The sequence below is a fragment of the Cynocephalus volans genome, chromosome 4 (assembly GCF_027409185.1).
Source record: "Cynocephalus volans isolate mCynVol1 chromosome 4, mCynVol1.pri, whole genome shotgun sequence".
In the NCBI taxonomy this organism is placed as follows: domain Eukaryota; kingdom Metazoa; phylum Chordata; class Mammalia; order Dermoptera; family Cynocephalidae; genus Cynocephalus; species Cynocephalus volans.
Window position 1 is genome coordinate 163124805 of NC_084463.1, and position 13277 is coordinate 163138081.

Here is a 13277-nt window from a genome sequence, read left to right on the forward strand (position 1 = left end):
GGAAGTGCTTGGTTGGGAGGTGTTTGGTGCTTGGTTGAGAGGTGCTGGTGCTTGGTTGGGAGGCGTTTGGTGCTTGGTTGGGAGGTGCTTGGTGCTTGGTTGGGAGGTGCTGGTGCTCGGTTGGGAGGTGCTGGTGCTCGGTTGGGACGTGCTAGGCACTCAGTTAAGAGTAGACTTCTCAATGCTCACATCCAGGCTGGCTCCTCCTGCATCATCTCTGCGAGCCAGTCAGTCTTTCTTTAGCTTTGGCTTTTTTTAATTAAATGTTCAAAATGGTTCCTTTATGCTCTTTCCTCTGAATTCTTCCCAGAAGCTCTCCCCAGGATCATGCCCGCAGTTGCCCCCTCTCCTCTGCTGCCCTGGGCAGGACTTTTGCAGCCCTGGCCTGTCCCCACGCCTTCCCCTGCTTCAGTGTGCGTCTGATGACTGAGGAAGCACAAGCAGCTGACCCACTCTCCAGCTCAGCAGATCGCATGAAGCTGGTCCCCAAGTTCCTCTGTGAGTCTGTTGAGGTTTGAGGTGGCTGCTCTTTCCCCCCAGCACCGCACTGCCCAGAGGGAAGGTCTCCAGCCAGTCCACAGCAGCCCACGGCTGCACCCCGGCTCTTGCTGAGTACTGATTGAACGTGGTCCTCAGGCATGAACTTGGGCTCTGAGTCCCAAGGGCAGGACTGCTGTCCTGAGCATGGGATGGTGGAGTAGAGGGAAGGACTCTGTCCTCTGTCCTGGCCACAGGCGTGAGGTTGAGAAGCAGCACACCTCTGTGTGCACGTGGCCAAGAGCCCTGGAGCCAGGGGGGCCCGGGCTCTGGGACTCGGCCCCTTTCAGTGTCAGCAGTGCAGGTGGCCCAACACAGATGTCCAGGCAGCGTCCCAGCACCACGGTGCCCATGGGGGTGGCAGAGTAGGCTCTGGGGAGCTCCCTCTGGGCCCTAAGTATCTGGGGCCAGGAGGAAGCCAGCTCAGCGCAGGGGAGGCTCCGGCTGGTACCAGCCGGCCGAAGGGCTGCGGTGGCTCCTGGGTCTCCAGGGAAAGGCAGGGTGAAACCCAGCCCCCTCTTTAAGATGCAAAATGGCCCTTCCCTAAAATAACACACAACCACAACCGCAGCCTCTACACAAAGACCATGCTGCAGCACTTTTCTTCGGAAGTTGATTTTCCTCCGTGGAATTTGGCTGAGCCTGTGGTAGCGTTTGGGACTCTGCAAGAGCACGTCCACGCCAACTGGTCTCTGTAACTGACTAGCTCGCAAATTCCCCATTTAAGGAAAGCAGCGGGCGTCTGTTATGAAACTCCGGGGAAGGAATGTGAATTATGCTCCACACGGAGGTCCCAGATCCTTCACGTTTTCCGGCCTTGTCCATGGGCCACAGTGCAGCATTTGGGGGGCCTGTGTGCATTACCCTGAGATCAGTTCTCCCAATACCTTCTCAGTGGGTGGCGGGAGGCCTGGGCTTGTTCCAGGCTGCTGGGGGCGGGGCGGGGGTGGAGGAAAGCGCAGGAAAAGAAAGGCGTCTGTCCCAGGCCTGCTAGAGCCTTGGCCAAGCTGGCCACCAACACCTTCGAGCCTCTGGCTGCCAGGAAAAGTTCACCCACACCCCGGCCCTGCTGCTGAGGGGCTGAGTCATAGGATGGCCCAGCCCAGGCTTTACCCAGGCAACCATGCTGTGCTCCCAAAGCTGCCACTTAGTGCGTGTGAACTGAGACAGCCTCAGTTTTCTCATCTGTCTAATGGGAATGGCAATTCCTGCTTTCCCTGCATCAGTCGAGTTCTCACTAAATGCAAAGGAGACAGAGTAAGAGAGGCTGTTTGTAGAGGTGTTCTGTGTGAAGCATGCTCTCTCCTCTTGTTTCCACTGGTGCTGGAGCAAGAAGAGGCTCGGTAACAACAGCTGGGTGTGGTTGGAACCTGGCCACCAGGTCCTGGATAGGGGTTGCCTCTTGGGGCCCCTGCAGAGCTCCCATGGTGGAGGGGAGGTGGCAGCTGCGTGTCTGTCATTTTTCCTCTCCTGCTGGATAGAGACCCCCAAAGGGCAAGGCTGTGCTTGTTCTCCCTGTGCCCTGAGACCACGTTGGTCCTGATGGATGTCAGCCCAGGGTTTGCTGAAATGGAATGAAGTTTGACCTCTCGAGAGATGGAGGCCAAGTGTGGTGGGGAGACTCACCTGGTCTTGGAGAGAACCTGCTCCAGGAGAAGAGAGAATTTATTGGCCCGTGGAACAAGGCCATCTGAGAAGCGCCACTGTTCTCAGGCCCAGCCAAGCCCAGGGACTCCGCCCTGCCGCTCCCTGCTTGGACTCTGCCTCCCCAGTCGGGGTGCCAGGGCTGGCTCCTGTGGGCCCTGCTTGGATGAGGCCTGTCACTAAACCAGGTGCTAGGGCTGAAGGTGGTGTGTTTACTGATGCTGCCCAGGAAGCTTGTGCCCACTCAGGAGGAGGGGGCGAGGGGGTCAGCACCATCCTACCCAGTCCAGAGTGGAGGGGGAGCTCCTCAAAGGCAGTCCCAGCACTGTCCCCTTCTCTGGTGAGAAGAGTAGACAAGACAGAGTAGGTCTGCCACCCTGTGTCCCGTGGCCTGTGCACAGCCTACTGGGACAGAACCTCGTGTCCTCCAGGTTGGTGTGGTTCTCCTCTCATCTCTTCTGGAGAGCGACGCCCAGCCTCTGGGCACACACCCTGTGGTCACCCCAGAACTGGGCACATTCTCTGGGTGCTGGCAGGGCTGGGGCCTGCCATCCCTGACGCTGGTGTCACAGGACGCTGTCTCTGCTCACTTCCATTTGGCTCATTGGCTGGAGACCACATGAGGTTTCTTGTGGTGTGCACTGCCTGCCCCTGGCTGGAACCTTAAGAACATGGGTAAGCAAGGCCACATCACCCACAGACTCCCCTGGGAGTAGCTGCTGCTTCTGTTTCAGTGACATCCCACCCACGTGTTTTGTTCTTTTTTATTAGACTTCATTTTTTAGAGCAGTTTTAGGCTCACAGCAGAATTGAGCAGAAAGGATGGAGAGTTGCTGTGTACCCCTGTTCTGTCTGCTGTCCCCCCAGCCTCCCCGCTTGTCAACACCCCCCAGCAGAGTGGTACATCTGTCACAGCCAGTGAACCTACACCGACAGGTCATTATCACCTAAGTCTGTTGTTTACACCAAGGTTCACTCTTGGTCTTGTACGTTCTACGGGTTTTGACAAATGTCTAGTGACACGTATCCACCACTACAGTATATACAGTATAATTTCACTGTCGTAAAAATCTTCTGTGCTCCGATTGTTCATCCCCCAGCTCCCCAACCCCTGGCAACCACTAATCTTTTTACTGTGTCCATAGTTTTGCCACTTCCAGAATGTCATACAGTTGGAATCACACAGCGTTTTCAGACTGGCTCCTTTCACTTAGTGATGAGCATTTAAGATCTCTTGTGTCTTTTCATGGCTTGATAGCTTGTTTCTTTGCATCACTGAATAATACTCCATCTTGCATGTTTTGAATTGCCTTGTTGAGGTTCATCTACAGCATTTTCATTGTAGCCAAAAATCATAAGTAACCCAGACATCTAACACAGAGCCACTTAAATGATTTAAGTACAGTATGCTACACTTCCATTGAAATGACAAGAAGTATTTCTGTTAGTGAAAAGGAAACATATTGTTCACTAAGAGCAAGTTGGAAACAGTATATTTTGATTGCCTGACTTTATTAAAGCGATCATACCCGAAACCCTAAACGTTGGTTATCTCTGATGGGTGAGATTTCAGGACAAACTCACCATCTCTGTTTCACGTCTGCATTTGTGGAGACAGAAAACAAAAACAGCAGATCCGTGTCAGCCCCGTCTCCTCTCGCCTCTGCCCTCCTCTTTAGGTACATGTACTGGACGGACTGGGGCGAGACGCCCCGCATCGAGCGGGCGGGGATGGACGGCAGCACCCGGAAAATCATCGTGGACTCAGACATTTACTGGCCCAATGGGCTCACCATCGACCTGGAGGAGCAGAAGCTTTACTGGGCCGATGCCAAGCTCAGTTTCATCCACCGGGCCAACCTGGATGGCACGTTCCGGTAAGCGCCCCCAGTTGTGGGGCACCCCCTGCCCCGTTTCAACCAGCGCCACCAGGGCACTGGAAGACCTTCCTTCTTCCCTGATGCCCACAGTCTCCTATCTGAAACCCTGGAGACCTGCGGGAATGCAGGACTTTTCAGAACTTGGAACAGTAACGGAATATGAGTGCCCCACCCGATATCACACCCGAGCAAGGTCGGGCGGCATCTGCCATCTAGCATGTGAATATTTTTGTAGTGAAATGCAGAATGTTCATTCCAAGTGGGACAGAAAAGGCTATACATAGCCCCACATCCATACACAGGTTTTGCCACCAAATGAGCAACAAAAACTTTCTATTTTCAGAGTGTTTTGGATTTCAGAATTGCAGAGAAGGGACCATGGCCCAACAGGGCTGTGGAGGGTTCACTTCAGCGTACATGCCACCTCCACCTGTCCCCACCCGGCACATGCGCATCTGAGGGTGGCAGAGGGGCTGTCTCGGTTATCACGTATTCCCTAGTCCTGCCAGAGGGTCACACTACACATAATAGGTGCTTGGTAAAGTGGGTTGAATGAACGAAAGAATGTGAAGGACTTTTCTCTTGTTGAGTAATTGCTTTTAGAGCTTCCTGGTTGGCTTAGCCAGTAGCCCCCAACTCTATTACCCTTTAAATGTAGAAAAGTCCCCTCCATTTACAGGTGAAGGTTGGTTTATTCATTGGCCAAGTACTACCTGCTTGTTCTGTGCCAGGTCTTGGGGATCCTTCTGGCAGGGCAGACCCCCTTCCTGCACTGGTGGAGCTCCTGGCCTCGGTGGGGGATATGTAGGTGCTGACGCCCCGATCTGGCTTTCTGCAAACACAGGCAGATGCCACTTGAACAGACTTAAGGACAGTGGCAGATGCTCCGTGTCATCCAGGCCTTGTGTACTGGTTGTCCGTTGCTGTGTAACAAAATACCCCCTAAACTTAGCAGCCTGCAACAGCAAACAGTGTTTTTTTTGGGGGGGGGGGCGGGGGGTGTCAGCAGTTAGGAGCAGCTTAGCTGGGTGATTCTGGCTCAGAGTATGTCCTGAGGGTGTAGTCAAACTCCTGGATGGGGATTTAGTCACCTAAGGCTTGGCTGAGGTCGGAAGATCCTACTCTAAGCCCACTCTCGTGCCTGTTGGCAGAAGCGTCAGTTCTTTCTGGGCCTCTTCGTCCACTGAATGTGCATCTCAGGCTGATTTGAAACGTTCTATCCCATTGTTTCTGGGAGCACAAACTGGCTGGGTCAGGGAGCCAAGATGTGGAGATTTGGGAATGTGGCTACCCTGGGGACCATGGTTCTTGGGAGCCGAGTGGTATTGGCCATTATGAAGGATGGGTGAGAAGTCGTGATGGGACAGTGAGGATGATGGCAATTAAAATGTGATGATGCTAGTGGCGCTGGCAGTGACTAACACGTCCACAATACTTAACTGTTTTCGAGGGACATTTACCAGTTTATTTCATGCGCACACCAACCCTATCAAGTGTTTGCCCTTATGATGATGCACAAAGAGGCTCATGAACTCACCCAAAGCCACACAGCTGGGGAGAGCCAGGGTTGGAACCCAGGGTTCACAGCTCTGGGGTCTGCTCTGAGCCTGCTTCTACCTGCCTCACTGCGGATGCTTCTGGCTCTGCAGGTGGCCAGTACTCTTTACAGACATGCCCAGAGCTAGCCAAATAGAAGCCTAGTTTGCTGGTAGAGTGGACAAGCTCTGGAGCCAAACAGACCTGTTTATTCCCCTTTTGGCTGTGACTGTGGTTGGGTTGCTTTGCTGCCCTGAGCCTGAGGGCCTCGTGTGTAAGTTACGGGTAGTAATCGTACTCCTAGAGGGATGTACAGAGAGTCCAATGGGCAGTTCACGTAAAGCCTGGGCATGGTGCCTAGACACTGTAAGTGCTCACTGAAGGCTGGTGTGCTTGGGGAGCTCCCAGATCTGGTCGGAGGCAGAAGGGACCATGGCTGGGGCCAACTTGGAGCCAGGGAAGGGAGTGTCCTATAGGCCATGGGAGGAGGGCCTCTTGCTGAGGCCAGGCGTGGCGAGGAAGAGCCTGAGAAATGATGGGCCTTTGGCTTCTCTGATTAAAAAATGGCGCCATTGTGGAAAACAGTTTGGTGATTCCTCAGAACGGAAACGTTGACTTAACATACCATCTAGCAGTTCCTCTCCTAGGAATGCACCCCAAAGAATTGGAAACAGATATTCAGATAATGCTTGTACATGAGTGAGTGTCCGTAGCAGCCCTGCGGTAGCCCCCTCACCTGTGGGTTTACCTTGCGAGATCCCCAGTGGATGCCTGCAACTGCGGATAGCACCCAACTCTTGTTTGTTATGTTTTTCCGACATGTACAATACCCCTGATAAAGTTTAATTTAGAAATTAGGCACAGTAAGAGATTAACAACAGTAACCAGTAATAAAGTAGACCAATTATAGCAATATACTGTAATAAAAGTAAAATACGGGTTACTTGATCACAAGCACTGCAGTTCTGTGGCAGTTGATCTGATGACCAGCGTGACTACTAAGTGGCTAACAGGCGGATAGTGTAGACAGCGTGGATGTGCTGGACAAAGGGATAATTCATGTCCTGAGCAGGATGGGGTGGACTGACTCGAGATTTCATCACGCTACTCAAAGTGGCATGCAATTTAAAACTTATGAATTGCTTGTTTCTGGAATTTTCCATTTAATATTTTCCAACTGCAGTTAACCACAGGTAACTGAAACCACGGAAAGCAAAACCGTGGATAAGGGATGACTACTGTGTTCCCAATAGCCAAAAGGTGGAAACAACCCCGTGTCCACCAGTGGATGAATGAATGAACAAATTGTGGTCTGTCCCTACCCTGGAATATAGTTTAGCCATAAAAGGACTGAAGCATTGACATGTGCTATGACCTGCATGAACCTTGAGTGAACTTGCTAAGTGAGAGAAGCCAAAGAAGGCAGGTGCACAAGGCTACATGGTGTATGATTCCGTTCAGATGGAATATTCAGAACATTTATAGGTAAATCCGTGGAGGCAGAAGGTAGATTAGTGTTTGCCAGGGGCCGGGGGTGCGGGTGGTGGGGAGTGGCTGTTGATGGCTGTGGGGTTTTCCTGTGGAGTGATGGACATGTTTGGGAACTAATTGTACAGCATTTGAATGTATTATATAGCACTGAATTATTCACTTTAAAACGGTTAATTTTATGTTATGTGGATTTCACCTCAAAAAATTATTAAAAAGGAAACGACAAAACAAACAAAAAGGGCAGTGCGTCAGAAAAGAGGAGCTTATAGTTGTCAGTTATTCAGTAACACTTGGTGCTGTGCCACGGGCAGGGACATGGCCGTGACCACCCACCTGCAGCCCCTCCTGCAGGGAGCCCATCGTGAAGGGGAGGGGCCGTGTCAAATTACGACGCTGTTACCAGTGTCTGTGATCTCTGTGAACACAAGTTCTCATTTGCTGGGCATTGTAAGCACGTAGAAAGGAAAAGCCTTTTCTCATGTTGATGCCAAGTTTCATTTACGCTGGAATAGAAATTATGGGCATTAGAAGGATGGGCAAGTGCATTTGGCCAGATTTGTGTTCAGTGATGGTTCAAGCCTTGGGCAGGAGGGGCCTGCTCAGAGGCAGCTCTGGGTCACCAGGTGTGGCTTCCTCCTTTCTTCTGTGGGGGGCACTTGGCACTTTACCTGGGGGACCCCCTGTGTCACTGCCACAGACAAGTGAGGGGGCTGCCCTGAAGAGTGGAGTGTGACTCACTCTCCCTGGTCTCCCTCTGCTTGTTCACAGCTGTTTTTGTCCTCTTGAATGTCAGGGGATTGGCAGCGCCTGGAGCCCTCCTGACGGCCTCTCCCTCTGCTCCTCCCCACCCCCTGCAGCCAGAAGGTCGTGGAAGGCAGCCTGACGCACCCCTTTGCCCTGACGCTCTCTGGGGACACCCTGTACTGGACAGACTGGCAGACCCGCTCCATCCACGCCTGCAACAAGAGGACAGGGGAGAAGAGGCAGGAGATCCTCAGCGCCCTGTACTCGCCCATGGACATCCAGGTGCTCAGCCAGGAGCGGCAGCCTTCCTGTGAGTCTGAGCACCCGGGCACCTGCTCCCTTCCCTCATCAGAACTTTCTGAGCCCTTCCCTGGTGCTGGGGCCTTTTTCCCTGCAGAAGCCGGTGGTCTGGGGGAGGCGGATTCTCGGTGGGGGTGCATGCTGGAAGGAGAGAGGGAGGTGTGGGGCAGGTGGGGCCCGGAGGCCCCTTCTAGAGCTGCTGGGGGGCTGCCTCCAGGATCAGAGGTGGCCATTGGATTACCAAGGAAGGTTGCCTCATGTTAAAGGCCCAGCAGGAGTTACATATTTAGCAATGAAAAGTATGCTATAAGTTGGTGGTTCTTAGCCTGGGTTCCCCACAAAGTCGTGGCAGAAATCCCTGATGGTGAAACTCATGGGCTTCTGTGACAGATGACCAGCAGGGCCAGGGCCCTGGACTCACCCAATCCCATGGGGACGATCACCCACCCCCATGGACCCCAAGGATGCAGATTTCTGGTGAAGCCGTTGTAGGAGGTTCGAGCTTTGAACTTAAAGACGAGGGGCTCATGGGGTAGTTGTTCTCAGCAGGGCACGGGGAGGGTGGGGTTCTCCAGAGCAGTTTTCTAGAAAGAATGTCATGGTCATTAAACCCATCCTCACTTGGTGCAGCCGTGGGGAGGGCAAGTGTTGTTCCAGCTAACTCCATGTGTCAGGGGTGCTAAACCCCACCTTCCCCTGGGCAGTGAGGTGCCAAGAGCATCCAGTTCAGTTGCTTGCTGGTCCTAGAAGGACTTGGGAAGATGACCAGCGTGGCCATCCCACCAGGAGGACCAGCTTAGTGCCGAGCATGGTCACCAGCATGTGTGTGGAACCCGCAGGGTTCAAGCATGTCACAGAGATAAGACAGGCTGTGTTCTCAGGAGCCCGCTGTCTCAGGGGCCCCCTTCATTACCACATGGGCAGGTCCCAAGACCCTGCTGTGGGAGCATGGAGGGCATCTTTCCTGGAGGAGGTGTCATTTGTCTGGGGGGACCTAAAAAAGAGGGGGGTTTTCTTGTTATAGGAATTTGGGGTGTAGGGGACTGGCAGGGAGGGTGCCTGCTCCAGGGGCAGGGTGTATCAGGGCCAGGAAGGTCACAGCCGGTTTTAAAGAAATTGCAGACCAGCTGCAGACGCTGAAGGCCCGACGTGGAGGGTGGTCAGTGATGTGGCAGGATGGAGTGGTGCCCTGGAAGGGTCCTGATGCTGTGTGAGGGCAGCGTTTGGGCAGAGGGACACATGGGGTGGGGGTGAGGAGGCGGGGTGTTGACTCATGTGGAAACGAGTGGCGGGCCAGACCCTGTTCTAGAGCCTTCTCTCACTCTGTCCTGCCTTTCCCAGTCCACACGCGATGTGAGGAGGACAATGGTGGCTGCTCCCACCTGTGTCTCCTGTCCCCGAGGGAGCCTTTCTACGCATGTGCCTGCCCCACGGGCGTACAGCTGCAGGACAACGGCAGGACGTGCAAGGCAGGTGAGGCAGAGACCTGCAGGGCTGGGGGCTGGAGGGGGCGCCCAGCCTGGCGGGAGTGGGCTGCCACTGGCTTGGGGCCCCGAAAGGAAACACATGGATGAGCCCATTTAAAGCAGCGGGCTCTGCATCCCAATGCGCTTGGGCTGCTGACCGGGCTGGATTTGTGGTCAGGTCTGGGCTCTGCTGCCCAGCAGGAGGCCAATCTCAGGCGTGTTACCGGCCTCCCGGGAGCCTCGGGTCCTTGTCTGCAAAATGATGTTGTCATGGCCGGGTAGAGCCACCACAGTGCCGAGCATGCTGTCAGTGCATGGTGATTACAACTGAACAGCTCACTGTCACTAGTGATTAGCCAAAACCACGTTTCTTGTAAGGAAGGACAGTAGCATCAGAGGACACTGTGAAACAGGTAGTGGCCCCACAAAGACGCACTGTCCCCGTCTGTATTTTTCTCATCTCTGTCTGCGCTCGCCAGCGGTGCGGCATGCAGGCCTCGTGGTGTGGTTTCCTCTTCTGCTTTTCTGCTTTTCGTAAGCATTTTTCCACGTTGATGGGAATTTATCATTCATTTTTATCCTCGTGTTTCATTCCTGTGAAGTCTGTGCCATAATAACTCCCCTGTGGAAATTTAGGTCACAAACGTTCTTAATGGGAAATCTTTTGGATGCGTGGCGTTAACTTGATCTTCCTCCCCACCTGCGATTTTTTTCAGGTATCTTACACCCCTTTCGTGCTTCCGCTGGTCTCTCAGGCACTCTTCAAGAGCTCTTACCAGGAGTATTTTGTAGTGAAGCATCGTTCCCTGCTCTGTAGCCCTGCATGTGGGTCTTTATTTTCAGGGGTTAGGTTCAGGGTGGGATCTTCTGGAAATTAGGCATGTCCAGGATGCAGCCTGTCTTTGGGGATGCTCTGGGGACAGGGCCTGCTTCCTGTGCCAGTGTCCCACTGGGGATAGGGGGAAGGAAAAAACAGGAGGCTGCCCAAGTGGGCTGGCATCCAGCCTGGGGACAGTCCTGTGGGGCAGGGTCTCGGGTGATTGGCCACCAGAAGCACTCTCCTGCCTCTGTGTGGGTGGAGGAATTTCCTCCCTCTGTCCCAGCTGCCGCCTGAGCACATGGGGGTCCAGGCTCTAAGGCAGTTTCCTGGGCAGTCCTCTGATCTCAGTGGGCTGCGGTCTGTACTTGAGTGCAGTGGCCAGGTTTGTGGGAGTGGGGTCTTTCATCTGTTCCCTGGCAGGGCTTCCACTTCGGGTGAGGACTTTCCAGGTCTGTATTCACTCCTTTTTTGCAGAACAGAGCATAAAGACTTGGCTATTTCACTGAAGTGTCTGTTAGCTGCACAGGCTACTGCAGGAGTCTCCTCCCCCCAGCCCCCAAGGGCCTTATTTTCCCAACTGGGGAGTGGGACGGGCACCACCATTTGAAAACTGGGGACATAGGCAGCCCAGTCCTCATGGTTCTCTTAAAGTGGGATCCCAGCCGCTCAGAGCTGGGGCTTGCCTGAGACGCCGCCTGGACTGCACTGCATTCGTTCATGTGTTCATTCATTCATTCAACCATATGCTCACTCAATGGGCGTTTATTGGGCACCTGCTGTGTGCTGGCACTGTTCCCAGGCGCTGGGCGTTCCACAGTGAGCAGTGCAGACAAAATCCTCGGCTTCTGGGGTTCACACTTTAGGGCTGGGGTGGGTCAGGGAGGCGGATGGCACACGTGAGTCTGAAGTGCTTGGTGTATCGGGAGACTGGCACCTTGGTCACGTCTGGGGCCCTCTGCCATTTACCGTTCACTTTGCCTGGAAGGTGACGCTGAGGGGGAAGCTGACCTGGTGAGGAGATCTAAGCAAGTTGCCTGTGAGTGATTTAGAGATATCAGGGGTTTGGACAAACAGGTTAAGGGTGGATTATAGACACTTGAGGGGGAGGAGCAGCTTGACCAGGTTGGATTAACCCTCTTATTCTCCAGATGAGAAAATGGAGGGTAAGTCACTGGCTCAGGGTCACCCACAGCAGGGAGCAGAGTAGGTTCTAGAAGGTGGGATCTCCTGGCTCCCAGAGGCATGGGTTTGCTGCTGCCTCTGGCCCCGAGTGGGGTGACTGGCTGCTGTCCTGGCCCTGGGGTCAAGGTCCTGGCCTCCCTCCCAGACTTCCCAGGGCACCTGCTGCTCCCTCAGCCTCACAAGTGCCACTGGAGAGCGGAGCCCGGCCTGTTGGCTGCTGGAAGGTTGGTGTCTTAGTCTGCTTTGTGCCGCTGTAACAGAATGCCACACACTGGGTGGTGTTTTACAAAGAAGAGAAGCTTATGTGGCTCACGGCTCTTGGACCACTCCCTGCCCAGGGAGGCTGTGGAGGACCCAGTGTGTTAACAGGAATCAAAAGTGCCGTGCCTGGTGCCTGGCATGCAGTAGGTGCATGGTATAGGGCAGCCATGTCCACTGTCCACGCCATTGCCATCATGTCACTGTGACCAGTGCTGTGGCTGGCACCAGGCCCGAGAGAGCAGGGCGGGCTTGCCTGAGGTCTAGATGCCCCCTATTGTCCCGGGGTCCTCCCACAGCTGACAGCCGGGATGGGTTGTCACTGAGGAGCCGGTGGAGGGGCATGATTTCCTTCCCAACCAAGAGGCAGGAGCCATGGGCTTATGTGGAGCCCCCATTTCTGGTTCCCAGAGCTGGACCCCCTGAGTCTTGGGGACTGGTGCCATGGCTGGGCCCTTTGAGGACATTGCGTTCTTTCTGCAAACATTAACTCCACATTTAGGCCCAGAGCAGCCCCTAGGGAGTTCTCTGAGCTCATGGTCCTGCAAAGGCCTGGGCTGGGGTGGGCAAGGGGCAGGCTGGGGAGATGAGCAGAATAAGAGGAGGTTGCCTTAGGTTGCAGGGCCACACTGTGCAGCCAGGGTGGGAGGACTTCCTAGAGGAGGTGGCACCAGCAGTCTGGCAGCAGGCCCAGTGTCTCTGGCCCAGTCCTGGCGGCTCTGTGGTGTGGAGCTGACACCACAGACACCTGCGGGGTTGCACCGGTGGATTAGTGGCAAACCCTGCCCTTCCTGTTGGGCGCTTTTCCAGTCTAGAGCTGTCAGGGCAGGAGGGGCTGATGGCGCAGCATCCGGCCTCCTTCCAGCGGCCAGATTCCCCAGGGACTCAGCTGTGTTGGGGCCACCTTTCCCTGGTCTCCTAAGAACTGTTTTTTCTCCCTGTTGGAGAATGCCAGGCACGCAGGAGAAAAGCGTTCCTGTTGTCTTTCAGAGGCCCTGCTTGGGTGGGAGTACGGGCCTGTTGGGCAGGGTGGGAGCAGGGGGCTTTTTTATGCTGAGCCTGAATCTCTCTGCTTTGGCTCCAGATGCCACGTCTGGGGTGTTACGTCAAAAGCAAAAGCTCACAGATGAGACAAAAGGGATGCGGCCAGGAATCTTGTTTGCATGAAAATGTGACGGTTGGGTTCAGTTGTTATTTATTTATTTTTTTTATGGTGGCTGGCCTGTACAGGGATTCAGATTTTCTTTTTTTGTAATAAAAATGGTTCCCAAGCTCAAGCTTGGCCTCTGGGGGCCTCCCGGAGACCCGCCCCCAGGCTTCCCATTGATTCTCTGGTTGGTGCTGGAGGTGGCTTCTGGGTCTGCCCTGAACCCACCTGAAGCCAAAGTGTTCCAGGGCAGTTGGGATGGAAAAGGGTAA

At 54.3% G+C, this 13277-nt stretch overlaps 1 protein-coding gene across 1 annotated transcript in view; it reads left to right on the plus strand.

Moving 5' to 3' along the window:
* The window catches only part of LRP5 (LDL receptor related protein 5), a 110542-nt gene that overhangs the window by 38371 nt on the left and 58894 nt on the right, over window positions 1-13277 (plus strand). Inside the window, exons 3-5 of the mRNA XM_063092971.1 lie at window positions 3861-4058; window positions 7946-8142; window positions 9474-9605. Coding sequence (XP_062949041.1) covers window positions 3861-4058; window positions 7946-8142; window positions 9474-9605 — 527 coding nt within the window. The remainder of the gene's footprint in view (window positions 1-3860; window positions 4059-7945; window positions 8143-9473; window positions 9606-13277) is intronic.